Here is an 18,353-nt window from a genome sequence, read left to right on the forward strand (position 1 = left end):
TACTTCCTCTAACTAGACCCTGCCTCCTAAGTTTTCATCACCTGCTAATAACCCATTAAATTATGAATCCATCAATGGATTAATCCATTTGATGAGGTTAGCATCATCTCCCAAAAGCCCTATCTCTGAAATTTGCTGTAGAGGACCAAGCCTTCAACACATAAGCTTTTGGGAGACATTCAAGATCCAAACCAGAATAGAGCAGTTTATATTTAAATATTTAAATTGATAAATTTAAATTCAGAAATAGATATTGTCCAAGCAGTGCTCCATGGAGATAGTGAAGGAAATCAGGCGAATTATGGAAAATTATTCCTCTGATCACATAGCCTTAAAGACTTGTGAGAATGGGGAGACAGGCATGTCTTATTGGAAGCCTGTTGGCATGGACTGTGATGTCTGTGTTATAGCATGAACATATGGGTCAACTTTTCACAGGAGAGCATGTTTAAGGGCATTGCATTTACAGCGTACCCCATAGTCCCTTTTATAAAACGTATCTGTCAAGACCTGTTACAGGTATGCCCCTCAGATAGAGTGATCCTATGTAGAGTTTAGGGCCTTTCTAAATTGTCAGCCCTCCAAAGAGTTGAGAGCCTGATTGCCTTTAAGGTTGGCGACCTCCATGATAAGTAGTGCAAAAGATCCTTCAGGAAGGAAATGAAGAGCTTGATGTCCATTATACCTGCTGTTTCCCCATATCCTTATCATCAGCATACCATCAAGTGTATCATGCAGGCCCCTGGGCCAAGGGAATGGGTGGATGAAACCAGCTACAGGCGGAACATAGTTATAGTAAATGTCCTTTTACTGAATTCCAGAACAGATTTCTGTTTTGGAGGAATTATTTAATCTTTAAAATGACTCTAGGTGGTAGCGCCAATTCTCATTTCATGAGTGAAGAAACTGAGTCACAGAGAAGTTAGGTAGTTTGCCCCAGAGTGTACTTCTGGCCTGCAACCTCGTGGGGTGGCCCACACGTGAGGGGTGAGGTGGAAGGAGCCTCTGTGGGGCTTTCCTTGACTGGCCTCCTGCTGGACCTGCCTGTGGTTGGTCTTTCACTGTGGCATCTTTACCACCACATGTGAACGGTTCCTTACAACTAGATGTGAATTGCTCCAGTCCTGCTGACTGAGTGAGCATTGTTGAAGACCATTTCAGTGCTTGCTTGTTTTCCAGGAGAATTTTGAACCCTGCAAGTGGCAGTCATGAGCTCTTAAGTAGCAAAGAGAAGTCTGTGAATGCACGAAACCGTCATCTAAACCATAACAACAAAAAACACAAATGGCACATTTATTAGAGGCAGTGATGAGGAACATCCAAGCCGTATAATCAAAATCTCAACCTAAATGGTAATAGAGGTCAAGATTTGAATCTGTGAAAATATTGGAAACTTGATTAGGAAAACCCTTTACACGGTCTTTAAGCCTGTGATATTAAATCATTTGGAGAGCAGTAGAAAGTTCCTTTTATTTGTTTGCCCGCCTTTCAAAGTAAACCCCTTTCTCTACCCACCCATGACCCATATGCAGAAGGACCAAAGGAGGTAGTTGTTTTTTCTAAAATACATTTGAATAAGTAACAGCTCTCTTGAGATGATTTTCCTGCTTAACATGTCATGGTGACTGATTTCCATCTTTCTGTTCCTTCCTCACTCCCGTCTCCCCCATTCTGTTCTCTTCTCACTGAGAAGCTATCTTCATACTTATTTATGTGGGGGAGGGGGTCTCTGCCTCACCTACCTTTTCAGTGTTTCAAGAACATTCTACTTTCCTCCTTTAACAAAATATGGGCTTCTTATCAGTTACCAGCTTTCTTCACCTGAGGCCTCTGCTCTACTTCAACGAACCCGCCTTGCAATATGCTCCCTCCATGTACCACACCGTTTCCCAACCCCATCCCCTGATTTTGCATTAGGATAACAGGTACATTCTCAATGGTTGTTTCCAAGCTACCTTTTTTTATGGGTTGCTGACATTTCAGGTTGTCTAGGTGTGGTTTTCATTTTGTTTTCCTGCTTGTGATTCATTGTGATTCCTGCACCTGAAGATCCATGTCTTTCACCAAGTCTTGGAAAACCTTTTTCTATACTGTTTATGTTTATTTTTTCTCTCCTTCTGACAACCTTACTAGACATAAGTTGAAATTTTAAATTATTTCTTTTATATCTTTTTTTGGCCGGGGGTACTGGGGATTGAACTTGGGGGCACTCAACCACTGAGCCACATCCCCAGCCCTATTTTGTATTTTTACTTAGAGATAGGGTCTCACTGAGTTTCTTAGCACCTCACTGTTGCTGAGATTGGCTTTGAACCTGCAATCCTTCTGTCTCAGCCTTCTGAGCTGCTGGGATTACGGGTGTGCACTACCATGCCTGGCTTATGTTATTCTTATAAAACATTTTAAATTTTTTTAAATTCTTTTGTCATATTTTCAACTCCCACTTTTGTTTCTTTGGACTAGAGAGATCTAATAGTTCCAATATTTGAAATTCTTGGTGGTAGTCAGGTGGGGAGTGATGGGCTCCTGATCCCTGTGTCTACTGATCCTTGCTCATGGTAGATAGTTTTTGTGTTTTGGAATTTTTTGGATTGGGAGTTTTTCTTCTTGGCTGGTGGCCATTCAGTACAGGCTGAGATTGAGCATGTGATTTCCAGAGAGGTGTTGTGAGGACTATTGTAGGGGTCTCCAGGATAATCACTGGGCTGGGTCCTTCATGTTGACTTCTCATCCAGGAGGAAAAATTGCACAGTGGTGGCTCAGTATGAGCATCACTCCTGTCTGAGGCGTGCCTGCTGTGATGAGTTCTCAGGGAGGCGTTTCCCTACCCCTGCTAAAATCCAGGCAAGGCTCACACGTTGCTTTCTTTTGGGGAGTGGCGGTGTGGGGACCCACACTGAACTACGTCCCCAGCCCCAGACAAGTTTCTTAATTGTCCCATTTGTAAATAAAATGATTTTTCCTGGTTCACTCTTTCAAACAAGGGTAGTTCTTCGAGAGTCTGTCTTTATGTGGCTGCCTTAGTTCTTATCCTGCTACTTATTCCTCATGCAGATCCTGGGGTTTCTTCCCCTGACCACATGGATGTTTTAATTCCCATCCCAAGTCACCATAACTGACAAACAGCCGTCGTGGTTTCCAGATCACACTGTGTGTTTGACCCTGAAGAATCCCTTACTTTCTTGAGAACTCAGCTTTCCATTTAGGATATTTCTTATATTTTATTAGGATTTCTAAGTTTTCAATAAAGAAAGATTTTAATTTAGAGCTATCTATCCTGCCAAGAGCACATCATCACCATTCTCTGCTAGAACTTAAAAATTTGCTGGTGGGCCGGCAGAAGATGCCTGTCTACATTCAAAGAACACTGGAGAGAAGGGCCCTCTGCCCTTTAGTAGCTTATAGACTTTTTTTTTTTCCTGTCTCACTCATAAGCTCTGAGGACTGTTCTTTCAGTCATTCACTCAATCATCCTCATATTCATGTCTCATTGAATAAAATTAAGTTCTTACCATCCAGGCTTTTATTCGTTCCTTTAGCAAATATATATTGTGTGCAGCATTTGCTATGTGCCAGGCAGGTGCTCTGCTCAGCAAAATCATACCAGATCTCTTTCTTCATGGAGGACACAAATATTGATCAGATAATCACATATCTAAGTATAAAACTACTAATGTAATACATGTCAAAAATCAAATGTATATCACATTATGAGATATGTCATGGCCCAGAAGGGCTTATCTGGGGAAGTAAAAAGGAGCAAGACTGAGTGACTTTCACTGAGTAAAAATGGACTCAATAATTGTTCCAGGTAGAGGACAATATGTACAAAGGCCCTCTCGTCATGTTGAATTAAAATATGGATGGGGAGATGGATGTGGAAATAGAAGAATATTGCTCCAGAAAAGCTGAGAAGAGAGAGGACCAGACCACGAAAGACCTTCTGTGTTAAGGAAACACCCAAAGGCCTTAAAGATTGGAATCCTTTGAAATCTGTACTTCTAGTAATTTTGAAGTACACATTCTTAAATACTACCCTATAGTGCTAGTCCATATATGAATGCACAATCAAGTATTTGTATCCTCTGCAAGCCAAGATATGGGCTCATCCATCTACAAATATTCAAAATGCCATTGGTTATATAATTGCCTTTGCTCTTTGAAAAGGTCTTTCTGACTCCAGTGAGGAAAACAGATTTGAGGAGGCAAGAGTGAGATTGGAGACCAGCTGGGGTGCTATTACAGAGGAACAAATGAGAGCTGCTGGTAGCACAACCCCGATTTTGACTGTGGAAATAGGAAAAGAATGGGTAGATCTGAGATGTACTGAACAGTTAAAATTATTAGGAAGCAATGGAGAGATGAGAGGAGAAACATTACAAAATTCAGGCTAACTGGATGAATGGTGGTGCTTCCTTACCCAGATAAAGAGCTTAAAGTTGGTGGAAAGGCCATGGATTTTTCCTTTTGAACATATGGAGTTTGAGGTGTGTTTGAAACATCCAAGAGGGAAAGTATCAAAAGGAATTGGAAATAGGGTCTGGAACTCAGAGAAGAGACATGGGGATACAAATATGTGAGCAACTTGCTTAAAGGTGACTGTATGAGTAGCAGAGCTGGATGAAACTAGGGAGAGATTAAAGATGACCCCTTGGATATGGGGACATGGAGGTCTATTGATATCTTTAATGGGAGCTGTCTTGGTGGTGAGATGGGGTTAGATGCTTGGAGTAAGTTGTAGAGGGAGAATCCCAGTAACTATCACTGAGTATAGACAACTCTTTATTATTATTATTTGCAGTGTTGGGGATTGACCCCAGGGGTACTTAACCACTGAGCCACATCCCCAGCCTTTTAAAAATTTTTTTACTTTGAGACAGGGTCTCACTAAGTTGCTGAGGCTGGCCTGAAATTCACTATCCTCCGGTCTCAGCCTTCTGAGCTACTAGGTTATAGGTCTGCACCGTGGTGCCCAGCAGAAATATTAATTTTAAAGGAATTGTATGACATAATTATGTCTGGATGTCAGAATCTTTAAAATAGGGAGTCAGTGGGGAAGTATTAAAATGGTTTCCTGATAATGAAAGATAGAGACATAAGATAGATAGAGACATAAGCTGGCACAGAGAAGACTCAGACCCTGGACCAGGTCTGGGGAGGTAGCTCAATGGTAGAGCACTTGCCTAACATATGTGAGGCACTGGGTTTCATCCATAGTGACACAAAAAAATAATAATAAAAGACACTGGACCAAATATGGAATTGTAATAATAGCTAGCATTTACTTAAGTCTTGCCACTGCCATTCTAAATGTTTAACATGTGTTACCAAACATAATCCTACAACAATTCATGAAATGGGTACTTATAATCTCATGAGAGTCTTGAAGAACTGGTCTCTAGAGAAATGATGTAATTTGCTAGGGTGGAAAAAAGTGATTTGAACCCAGACAGCCTGTCTTTTTAAAAGAAATTACATTATTATTAATTGACAAATAATAGTTGTATATATTATACATCTATGGGGTATGATGTGATGCTTTGGTATATGTTTATATTGTGGAATGATTAAATCAAAAGTAACAGATTCATCACCTCTCACAGATTTTTGAAATCTACATGTTTAGTCATTTGGAAATACATGTTCTTAAACCCTCTCCTCTACTGCTTGTCAATCAATATATGGTTGCACAACAAAGTATTTGCATCATCTACAAGCCAAGATATGGATTTCTTCATTTACAAATATGCAAAATGTTATTGGTTATGTAATTGCTTTAGGGCAAAAGTACAAATTAATGCTGGCTCAAAGTCTTTTGTTAATATTCCTTCTTGGCTTTGTAGTATAGAACAAGACAGGCATAAATGGAAATGTCATTAGAGCAGCATTAGCTTTCATCAGTGGCCTTTAATAAATAGGTGCACATTATTCACATAATTGCGCCTGTGACTCCGTAGTGGTGGATGTGCTACTCAGAGTATAATAGGTGAGCAGAATTCACGAGTCTGGAGCCTCTAGCACCTCTCTGCCAAGATGAACCTCTTTGTAGTTTTATTAACCAATGTCCTAAAATAAGTGACCTTTTCCAAGTCCCAGGGGCTTGGCTCTAACGACAGCATGTGCTTCTTTTCCTCCTCAGGGTTTAACAACACTGAGAGAACATGTGACAAAGAGTTTATCATACGGAGAACAGCCACCAACAGAGTCCTGAATGTCCTCCGTCACTGGGTCTCAAAGCATGCACAGGTAATTCAGGAGTTTGGGTAATGACACTCAAGAACTTTATGCTTAAATTTTTTAAGTCCATTCACATGTAAAGCATCTCTTGATTCTTTGCAGTTAGAGTTTGAAACCTCGAAATTGGAAACTAGGAAAGGAAGAAATAGGGTAGACGTGTGGATGGGAGCAGACATATCTTTTGCCAACATCTACTGTTCCATCTCTACAAATCAGGGTGAAGCAGGGCTCCCCTCTTCCCTCATCTCCCAGGCAACAGCACGCACCGTGCCTGTGCCCCACCTATGGAAGGGCCACTGCACTGGGCCACCTGGGAATACCCTTCCCAGAGTCTCCTCTATAAGTGGAGTCATGCTACAGTGCCGCCCCTCACTCCCAGAAGGGAACATCTGGTACCTGGAGGTAAACTGCAGGTATCCCTTAAGGTAGATGACACTTAGGTGCCTGAGAGGCTCTGGCATCGGGTCAGGGAGTTTTATCAGCCTGATTCAAGAGATATTTGCCTCATGTCCTTTGATCTTTTGGTTCTTAGTACTCTCTTTTAAATTGCCACACTGATAGGACACCCACTTACTTGTCTATGTTTTCAATGCAGGTTTGTAGAATTTATACCCCTTTTGTAAAATAAATCCAGGCCCCACCGTCCCTCATTGGCTTGAGGCACACGTAGTGATTTTCTTACTCACTGCCAACACTGGGCAGGTCCTCCTGGACACGGGGCTGGCTGACAATCTGCAACGACATAGTGGGAAAGAGAGGATGGGGCCCCGCAGGACTCAGACCAGGACCCGTGGAATGTATGAGCTGAGTCAGCTAATGAGAATCACACCCAGGAGGGAAAGAGGGAAGCAGTACCTGGGTCTGTATTCTCAGAGGCCCCGGTGGGTAATGACAGTCCACTCAGGAAGCTCATTCTGGGACACAAGCTCCTGAAATCCCTGTGGTAACAGAATTTACTGAGAAAAGTGGAATTTGGGCCTCAGCAACAATAAGTTGATAAAATGTCTTTAAAATAGAGCCAGGCCCAGTGGCATATGCCTGTAATCCCTGCAGCTTGGGAGGCTGAGGCAGGAGGATTGAGAGTTCAAAGCTAGCTGCAGCAAAAGCAAGGCACTAAGCAACTCACTGAGACCCTGTCTCTAAATAAAATACTAAAAAGAGCTGGGAATGTGGTTCAGTGGTTAATTGCCCCTGGGTTCAACCCTCATCCTTAGGCTCATTAAAAACACGTAACTTCTCTTCTCTGTAATTTCAGGGAGCCATTTGTAAATCTGTGTTGCCTGGTTGCAGGTAAATCATGAGATACTGAGGGTCCTGTCCTGTCTGATTGTCATCTGTTCCTTGGTGGCTTTTTAACTCAGGGTCTTGGCATCTAATCGCTGGGGCCCATGGTGACTTCTGGGATGCCAAGTAACTTCAATCTACAAGGCTGAACAGGTTCTCTTCCTGGGCCTTAGTTTGGCCCATGGCAAATTCATGCCAAGACTCACCTGGTCACCAGTAGAGGTCAGAGTCTGGATGTACCTAGTCTTAGTTGCCCTCCTCTCTTCAGATCTTTCCTTAAGAACTCTCTAGACTTGCTGTCCTTTTATCAGTCCCCAGTGTCCTCCTTATCTAATCATTTCAATCAGGAATCCCTCACATTTCACATGTAACTTTAATACTGGCTACAAAAGTACCACAGAGCAAATGACAGTATGCTGGGATTATTTTATTTCTGGTACAGAGAATTCACAGATGGGGAGAGAAGTTCTGGAATGTTTGTGGCCAAAATGACATCAGCTGTGCTAGTGCACAGACAAGCTCTTCTGCCTCTAATCCCAGGGGCCACACTGGGATGCCAGTTCCTCTGACTCACGTCATGGGCATATGTGAATGGTGTCATGTCAGAGGTAGAGATAGCTCAAGTGTTTTCAGTCTTTTCTTCTGACATGACCACTGCATGAAACACAGACCCTGGCTCTCCAGTTGACTGAGGTGCCTGGGAGCATCCTCACCATGAGCTCATTTGTCTTGACACCTTCCCTCATGCAGATGAGGGACTTTATCTATGGTTGGTTCCCATGCCCTCATCTGAACTCAGCACATCCATCTCCTGTCACCTTCCTTTCCCATGAATTCTCAATCATCCTTCCTTGTTGAGGGCCACAGGATGGAATTCTCAATCATCCTTCCTTGTTGAGGGATGACGCATGGCATTTTTGCCAGAAGGAGGAGTGGTTGAGAGGTGACGCTAGTGAGCCATTAAGATGATGACTTTTGAGTTCTGGTGGAGTTCCCGTTGAGCTCCGCTTGAGCTCTCGCGGGATTCCCGGAGAGTTCCCATTGGTTGGGAAAGTGCCAGAGGAGGGATTTTTCCGGTTGCTGGTTCCTGGGGGAGCCGCATGGCGTTTGGGGGGAATTCCCGGGAGCGTGTGTGGAGCGTGCTGGTGGAGTTCACAAATAAAGTTTGTTCCTGCTTCAGTGGCTCGTGATTTGTGCCCAGCCAGACTGCGGCACTTCCTGTCCAAGTACATGACAACACGCAGGAGATTTCTGTTGCGATTCAGCTTATTGACAACTCCATTTTCTACTGACTTGAGAGTCCAGGTTTCCTTTCTTCCCTTTATGGGGTCACTTCTGTCTGCCTGGTAGTTTCTGGGCCTCCAAAGTGCACAGTTTGAGCAAATCAAGGCAGGCTGTTGGTACTAGCTTGGTGAATGTAAGCGGCTCTTGGCTCCTGCTTCTGGAGGCTCCATGGTGTGCCTACCTCCTCCTCTGACTGACTGCGGACAACACGCAAGCCATTTCTGTTCAGGGGGAGATATAAGTGTGGGCTCTGACCTCGCAGACCTCCAGCAAGCTCACCATTGTGGTCCCACATGCCTTGTCTGGATCCACAGAAGAGCATCCCAGAGTCAGGGGTCCCCGTGTTCTTACTGCAACTCTGCCTCCCTCTCCCTTGCGGACCCTGAGCTGGTCTCCTGGCCTCTCTGGATGTGAGTTTTCTCTTTTGAAAATGAGAACAGCCATCCCTGCTTCACCTCCCCCAGGGGTGTGATGAAAATTAAAGACAGTGTTGAATTAAGCATAAAGTGCAGTGTAGATATGTCTTCCATTTAAGGACAGGAGAGAAGCACTTTTCATCTCCCTGCTACTAGCCCATGAGCATGCCTCGCAGACATTCTTCTCTCACTCATTCATCATCATATATCCTTCCTCCTAGTTCTGCATGCTGGGCATGTGGCAGATGCCTGGTAAATAGTTGTCAAATGGAGTTTACATTTCAACACTGCTCTTGTTCATTCTCTCCAGGAGATCATTCTCTGGCCTTTATAAAGTTTCCAAAGTCAGCCACAACAGACTGTAACCACAAATGGACCTGGAAGCCAGGCCAAGCAGAGACATCCATAATAGAATAAATGTTTTCATGAGGCTCACACACACTTCTCCAGCTCTTTCTGGTGGGATGCCTCGTATGGCAATTGCACAATTTCCAGCTCTCTGCAGGTGTTAGAGCCCACAGAGCTTTTAATCAGATGTTCCTGTGGTTGCTTTTGTCTTCTCTGGACAGATGGGTGAGGGGCCTCCAGGCAGGTTACAGTCGCTCAGAGCCATGGTTGTTTGGCACAGGTCTTGTAGGTACAGTCTGTAGCAATTTTTACATTCTTGAGTTGCCTCTTTGGTCTCCCATTCTGAAGAGATGCTCTGACCACCTACTTGAGGGGTTTTGTAGGCCAGGGAGTGACTCTGAAGGAGCTTGTAGCTTTTTCTGCAGGTTGCATTTGGCTTTCTCCAGCTCTGGGCACTGTCTGAATGACAAGTGGCCAAGAAGGCAGCAGTCATACATTTTGTTCATCATGGGCTTGGGAGAATGCTTGTAAAGCATGACATCAGACAAGAATGACCCACTTACATAAAAAAATCTCTTTTCCAAAGGAATTTATGGAGGAGAAACTTGCTATTCCCTTTTCTGTATTCTCACTTCCCTCATCCACTAATAAGAACTGAGCACCTCTAATAAGCACTGAGCACTGGGAAGGGTGTGAGTGAGCAAGGTCCATGTGGACTCTGAACTCAGCAAGCTTCCGGTTATGACAAAGATGGCTGCTTTCAACGTCACACTTACTGTCATTACTTGTGTGACAGGTGGTTAAATCTAATTCTTCTCATTGCCTCAGACTTGCTGGCAGGAACCAAAGGTTCAGAAGGAGGTGCAATAGGTGGCAAAAGCCTATATGGTTCTTAAGGGTGTTTCTGGACCACCTCAGCAGAACTAGTGATGAACTCTTGAATTCTGCCAGCAGTTGTGATCATCCACCTGTAGCACACTGAAGCAGGAGCCGTCAGAGAGGGTGATTTCCAGAAAGAGTTGTCTGTGTCATTTCCCTCCCACCACGGGGAGGGGGAAGAGATACCTCCCTCTTACATCAAGCTACAGGAGAGATGCTTCAAGGAAACCACCCAGCTAGCCTGACCTGTGTAAATGTGAAAAGGGTTTGGGAGGCAAAGGGAAGAGAGGTGAATGCCCAGGGACCACTACGGAACACTGTGATCCAGGTGGATCTGCAGGAACCAGGAGTGAGGGGTCTGATTTCTTGCCAAGAGGACAACCCCATCAAAAAGGCCTGGGTGAAATGGGCCCCTGACAGCGTGGGACTTGGTGGAGTTATGAGTGACTCACAGGAGGATAGACATTGCCTGGGTCAGGGGAGCTGGCCTGAAATGCCCTTGGAGAGAGGTCTTCAAAAATCCCACCCAAGTGCCCCACAAGAGGCAGGCCAGCCACTGTCCTGCTGTCACATCCAGGAGGAGCTCAGGTCAGGTTCCACCTGCATCATTTTGGCAGACTTGGCTCTTTCCCCTGGGTCTCAACCGAAGGGTCCAAAGCCATGGCCAGCAAGTGGAAAAGGTGGTGGAGAGAGCAGATGGGGCTTCCCATGCAGCTTCTGGACTTGAAATAGGCCAGGCGAGGGCAGAAGTACTCATCTTGTTTGAAACGAATTGAAGTTTTGATTAACATACCAGACCACATGTTTTGTTGAAATAAGACCATTCTTGTAACTGAAAGGGCCTGGAAGACTTTAACATACCTGCCCAGACCAACAGGATGGGAAAGGATGGCCCATAGACCAGTTTAATGGGAATGGCAAGAAGTAGTAATACTGTTAGATGATTTCATTATTGTTTTTGATACAGTGAGTATAGGTTCCCTTGGGAGCACAGTTTTACAAACTACATCAAAATAGCTCATCTGTTGTATTTCTAACTCTCGTTCCTTTGCATTCCCTTTGTGGCAAACACAGAGATAGGTACTTAGCTGATAATAAAGAGCTCTTGAATATGTGTTTTAAACTTTGCATGCTTCTTTGCATTTCTATTGATATATTCACATACTTCACATAAAGGCACTAAGCTGAACTATATAGATCAGTGCCCTGAATACTAACCCATATGGCTCCCATCCAGCTCAAGATGTGGGCCATTCTAGTACCCCAGAGGGGCCTGCCAAGAAAATGCTTCTCTTCCTGAGCATTGCCCAGTTTTCTAATCATTTTCGTTTTGTGTCATTGACATTATATATCCCTTCATATATTCAAGATGAACTATCTGCTAGATCATGTTCATTTCCACCAGTTTCTTCTTTTACCTTTAACATTGCTTTGATACTTTTTACATGTGTACACCCCTTTCCTATTATGTTTTAGATATATTTTATTCTATAAACACACACAGATTGTACCTATCAGTCTTCTGATAAAATATGTATTCTTTATCACTTCTTGACCACAATTAACACATAAACGTAGTCTGAGGGATCAGTCAGGATTTAGCAATTCTTGCAATTCCCATCTGTGGACTTATGGCTGAGGTGAAAGCTCTTATATCTCCCCAAACCACATGGGATAGGGGGTGAACTCAAGTCTGCTGCTGTCATGTAGCAAGAATCTCAGAGCTGGATGGAGCTTGGGAACCTGCTGTCAAAGTGAGTGTGGAGTTAGGGGATGCACTAGAATCCCTGCTCTGGAATTTATTGTTTGTGTGGCTGAGCAAACTACTTAGCTCCTCCAGGCTTCCATTTCTTCTTCTATAAAAGTGGGGATGATACCACTTATTCATTCAAGTGACTGGGAGGATTCCATGAGGTGAAGTGTAGGGAGTAGCCATTAGAGATGGATGCTCAAGGAGGTGCAGATGGCTGCTCTTGGTGGAAAGAAAGTTCTCTCTAGTCCAAACCCAGACCTTCAGGCAGGCAAAATGTTGTCCCAAGGTTTGATGTTGTTTTAGTTGTACTTTGTGGTCTTTCATAGGTGACTTGATCATATATTTATTTATTTATTTTGTACTGGGGATTGAGGTGAGTGGTGCTCTACCACGGAGCTATATGACCTGGTTAAGTCTTGGAGGGCTTCTGAAAGTGGGCACTGCCCAGTTGGAATTTTTGAGATGGCGGAGATAGTCTTTATCTGTCCTTTCCAGTACAGTAGCCTCCAGGCACATCTGGATGATTCCTTGAAAGCCATCGTAGCTGAAGAACTAAAATTTTAATTTAAAGTTACATATGACTAATGGTCACAGTTTTAAATACCAGTTCTAAATCCCTCAGAGTTCCATAGGAAATCAGCCCCAGCCCCCAGAACTAAGTTCCTTGGATTCTCCTGCAATACCTGGTCCCTCTGTTACAGCAGACAGATGAGGTGGGCTCGAGGACAGTTCCATTGAGCCTACAGGAGAGGGCACCTTTGTGGAAGAAGCACTTCCACTTAACGTTGGTGTTGGAGCTACACATCTCAAAGACAGGATGGCTCTTTCCCAGGAAGAGAGAGAGCTAATGAGCTCCTTATTCCCATGGTTGGGCTTGGAGCCTTCAGCCAGGGTCAGTGGTAAGGTGGGAACACGCCCTGTGGACGGAGGGGTGGGAGAGTGGGCGCCAGTGTGATGGCCTGTACTTAGTGTGTTCAAGGATCTTGGGGCTCAGAGGGGCCAAAGTGTGAGTTGACACAGTTCCCCTCTTTTGTTTCTTATTTTGACAGTTGCCAGGAGCTTCTTTTTATTTCTTGGCATTGCTTAGCAAAGCACAGAATCCAGTGTCACATTAGAGCCCAGAGTTCAGATGTCTTCTTTGTTTCAAATCTGAAACAGAGGTTGTACCAGGACAAGTGCAGCACAAGGCTCTTGGTGTGGGTGGGAGAATGAAATGTGTAAGAAACAAGGCACTCCTGAAAAGGCAGCTCCTGTCACCTCCCCTGACTGCTCTTGGCCAGCTGCCAGCTCTGTCCTGTCCTCGGGCTCAGCCCCCTCCTGTCGGTGCCCTGCTTCTGCCCACCTGCCATAGGTACTTTTCCATCCTCACACCCCGCCCAGTCCCAGATCCTGAGCAGTGGGTCTTCTCTTTCTCTTGCAAGGAAGCCCAGTGTATGGGTGCCCAACTTTGAGCTGTTTGCAGAACAAAGAATGCCTCTCTGGGTATCAGAACTCTGCTGTGTTTGGGCATCTCTTGAGACATTCAGGACTTTACAGTCCTTCCCCACAAGTGTTCGCCACTGCTGGAAGCAGGGATTTCCAAGGGAGATGTGTCTCTAGTGCCCCGAGATATGAGGAAGAACCACTGGATCATATAGAATAATCTATGAGCCAGCCAAGGTTTGATGTTTTTTAGTTAGGATATGTGTGTTGTGGTCTTTCACAGGTGACTTGGTTATTTATTTATTCATTTAGTACTGGGGAGTGAATTCAGTGGTGCTCTACCTCTGAGCTACATCCCCAGCCCTTTTTATTTTAGTTTGAGGTAGGGTCTCTCCAGTTGTCCAGGCTGGCTTTGAACTTGCCATTCTTTTTTATCAGCCTCTGGAGTAGCTGGAATTATGGCTGAACACCACCATGCCTGGCTTTATAAATGACTTGAGAACCTATTCTTCACTGAGGTGGTTTCTTTTCTGAGGAGGCATTCTGAATGAAAGACTCCTAATTTTTAAAAATTGAATAAATATTGTATGACTTACTTGGTGTCATGCACTATTATAGGCAGTTTTCAAGTGGTATGTACTTTATTCCTGACCAGAGGTGGTACCCAAAATACCATGAGGCTCCGGGGCCTGATCTCAGCCAGTGGGGCATAATGGGAACAAGAAGATAAAATCTGGTCTGAACATGAAATGCTGGCAGCTATGAAGTATTTATTTTAATGAAAAATTAGTGGCCTACCACTTTCATCTTGCAAATGGTTTTATGCAGTCTCTGAGGGAGGAAGGCAAATATTGTCATGATCCAGGTTTTGCAGATGGGGAAATTGAGACTCAGAGAAACTTAGTGGTTTCCCTGAGATGATGTGGACAGCCAAGGACAGTGCTGAGTTTCAATCCTGTGCTACCTGGCTGCACAATTTGTGCTCACAGTTCCTAATCAATTGCACAGCCTCTCCATTTTGCCAGCCAACTCTTGGGGTACAGAGAGCTCAAGACATGATGTGTAAAAATCCATTTCTGATTCAGAATAGTGAGAATATCACATGTGAACACTGCCAATGTATTCCCACTCTGTTTCTAAATCTTTCCCTAAAATGTTACTTTCATGCCTGAATCTATTTTGTGTTGCTTCAACACAGGATTTTATCTACTAAAGACTGGCGTGGGGCAGAGCACTCACAGTGTCCCTTCTGATAATTGCCGTAGCCCCTCTCAACTCAGATGCTGCTACAGACTCTGGAGCAAGCCAGGTGGTACTGCTAGAGCTGTCCATGGTAAAGGTCAGGCCACCCCTGCTCTTCTTGAGGCCTCAAAACCCCAGATACTCCACCCTAACAGGTGGATTAGAGGCTGTCCCTGCTTGGGGACCCCAAAGTATCATGAGGCTCCCTTCAGTCAGTGGGAACAAGATAAAATTTAGTCTGAACATGAGATGCTGGCAGCTATCAAATATTTATTTTTAGTGAAAAATTAGTTGCCTACCACTTTAATCTTGCAAATGGTCTTCTGCAGTCTCTGAATTGGAAGATGATCAATGGCCATGCACTTTAGATGTTGATCCCACCCTTATTAATCAGTGCTCCTTCACTTCTGGTTGCTCTCACCGTTTCCTGTGGAGCTTTGTGTATCTCAGTTAAAAGATCCCAGATACTTACCAGGTAAACAAACTTAGGTTTGCCACTGTGGCAGCCAAATGACAGAGGATTAACTAGGACAGCAACTTTCAATCTTCTGGCCTCATAGGCTGATACCTGTCTTCACCACTGCAGCTCCTGGTCCTACCAGGTATTCTCCTGATGTCTACCCTCTTCTGCTTCCCTCCCAGCAGATGCCTTGGGCATAACATTTCCTTCGAGTTCTTCAAAGATTCCCAGATCAAAAAAGGAATCTTAGGGGAAAGAACTCTGGAACCCCGAGTAAGAGTCTGCATTCCAATGTCAGCTTGCTAGATTCCTCTTGTAAAAATTGGCAAGATTGGGGTTATTATGCACAACTGAACTGTTTGTTAGAGGGGAATATAAACTGTTATCTGGTAAGTATAAATCTTACTTTTTGTAATCCTGAAGATCTATTTTCATTGTCTCTTTTCATCTGGTCCAGACAACCAACTAACCAAGAAAGAAAATCCTAGTTCCTTTAACCACTTACCAAAGTTTTTTTTTTTTCTTATCTTTTATACATTTCTCTTGTTGTACTCTTTAAATCCCCCTTAAGCTTTCCAAGCTTTTCTTATTACTTGGTGAGACATTTACAACAGGATTTATTAAGTCAGAGTGAACTAGATTTAAGCATTTAAGAAGCCATTGTTTTCGATGGAATTTATTTTCAGTTTCTGTGAGGTGCCAAGAAAGAAACTGCATTTCCCATGTAGAACTAGTGGGATTCTTTAACCTTTTGTGGATGGATTTTGTTGACAGAGAAATGGTGGAGAAGTTCCACATGGAACTGTTGTGCATCTACCAGTTCCGACCTCGGTGAGAGTGTTCTGATGCATCTGGCATCCATCATAACCATGGCACACAGCCATGTCCTAGTCAGCGGGACAGTGGCAAGGCCCTGCACCGGGTTTCACCATTGCCATCTTGGTGGCCTGGGCAGGTGCTCTCACCATTACCAAGCTGCTCAGGATGCCAAGAGCCAGCTTCACCCTGGAGAGTGCTAGTTTGCTCAAGGCCCACAATTCTGCCTCACCCACAGCCCTTCTCTTTGTGCTCCTCTCCTCCTCTCTCTTCCCGCAGAGGTCACCAACTTGTAGTTCCCAGTCTCTGCATAAAGTCTCTCCTGGATTAATGTCAAAGTGCTATTTCTACCACGTTCCTAGGCCTGAGGGCATCTCCTCCACACAAAGGGATGATGTACACTTGTTTACCAGCTTTCTACATATTTTCCCCCTTGATAGACCACTTTCTAGTACTTTTCTGAAGGTTTTTATTGGAGATAAACTCAAAGATAATTTTACTGACAGGTGGCATTCTTTAAGGAAATTTTAAATATCAGGATTAAAAAAGGCCCTTCCAGACTCTTCTTTTTTCCTTGAGTCTTTGTCATTGTCTTGAAAGCATGAATCATGTACCTTAACGACCTATCTAGAAACCTAATGGAAAACACCGTCTCTAGAAAAATTCTTTTTTCCCCCGATCCATGCTTTTTAACCTGGTGATTTCCTTTTGAGATTTGAAGAGGTAAGCTTGGGAGCACTCTGATTTCAGGGATGTGGGGCAGTATTTCAAAATTCTTACAAGCACAGCTGTTCAGGAATAGAGGCTGCATTTTAGTGAGTCATTCAAATGCAGTCATTCATCAGAAAATGATTGAATAAATGTTTTTCTGGATGGTGTTTTCCTTCCTGCTGAACTGGTGGTGTTCTCTGTCATTTGCCTCCTCCCAGTTATTTTTGTTTTAACATATCTTCCATATTTTGCACAGTGCCTTCTCCTACAGCCTCCTACTCCACAGCTGCTAATTTCTGAAACTACCAGCTTAAGAATTAGGTAGCTCATCTCAAATTCGAGCACCCCCCCTCATGGACTTTTGCCCATTCAGTCAACAAGTATTACCAAGAACAAGGTACTGCCCTTACCAAATTGGGGGGTTAACAGTCTCTGGAGTTTAATACCTGAAGTACAAGTTCTAGATGACTGTCAGTGTACGTTTCCTACATATTCTATTTCTCATTGTAGGTTCAAAATCATGATGAGTAATTAATGACTAGCAAGTGTTGAACATGCACTGAAAAGCTGAGAATCACTCCAGTATTGCTTTGTAGGGCTTAGTTCCAAACTTACTGCCCTTCCTTATGTTTCTCACTTAGGATGTTCTTTTTCGTAATGTGAGCAAGGAGGCCTTTGTGATATTTCTGTAGTCAGGCAATGGGAGATGCTGGAATACCTGCCATTCTACTCTTCCAGTGAGAGCCCTGATACAGAGTCACTGTTGCCCTAGGTGATGAGGACACTCCAGGCCAGAGGTGATGGGGGTGAACAAGGTGAGCAGTGCCCTATGGGGTCTCTCATCTTAGTTTTTAGCCAGCACAATCTCCCCTGGGATTGAATTTCAAAATTACAGTTCTAGACAAAGGTTCCTTTCCTTGAAAGAGCTGAAAAATCACACAGGCCTAAAGGCTTGTGAACTCTAGTTCATTAAAATGAGGAATCTAGAGCCTGGGGCTAGAGCTCAGTGGTGGAGTGCTTGCCTACCATGTGCGAGGCACTGGCTTGGAGCCTTAGCACTGCATAAAAAATAAACAAATAAAATAAAGGCACGCTGTCCATCTACAACTACAAAAAAATTAATTTTAAAAAATAAGGAGTCTAGAGGTGTATCTCCCAGGCCCCTGAAGGTTAATTTGCATATATCCTGAGCTAATCATTCACCATCTTTGCCTCAGCTTCCAATTTGCAAAATGGACTGAATCTAACTTAAATCTATATCACAATTTAAATTCTTCATCTGTGTAGTCAAAGAAGACAGAAAACATTATCTTGAAAGTCATGTTAAACCCAATTTCTTATTTTTGAGCCTATACATCCTAAGCCTCTTCTTTATGAATCTTTTGTTCCAGGCTTTAAAATTATTTGGGACGATTTACTCCACTCTTTACTATTTCCACTTTCCTTTTAAAATCTCTGCTACTGTAAGGAATATACTGTTCTGATTACAGTGAGATAATTA

The 18,353-nt window shown here is 43.6% G+C and overlaps 1 protein-coding gene across 1 annotated transcript in view; it reads left to right on the top strand.

Annotated features, from left to right (window-relative positions):
- Window positions 1-18,353, top strand: part of Rasgrf2 (Ras protein specific guanine nucleotide releasing factor 2) — a 231,658-nt gene that overhangs the window by 182,177 nt on the left and 31,128 nt on the right. Inside the window, exon 18 of the mRNA XM_026394561.2 lies at window positions 6,140-6,246. Within this exon, the coding sequence (XP_026250346.1) occupies window positions 6,140-6,246 (107 nt within the window). The remainder of the gene's footprint in view (window positions 1-6,139; window positions 6,247-18,353) is intronic.

Source organism: Urocitellus parryii, chromosome 1 (genome assembly GCF_045843805.1).
Source record: "Urocitellus parryii isolate mUroPar1 chromosome 1, mUroPar1.hap1, whole genome shotgun sequence".
NCBI classification, from domain to species: domain Eukaryota; kingdom Metazoa; phylum Chordata; class Mammalia; order Rodentia; family Sciuridae; genus Urocitellus; species Urocitellus parryii.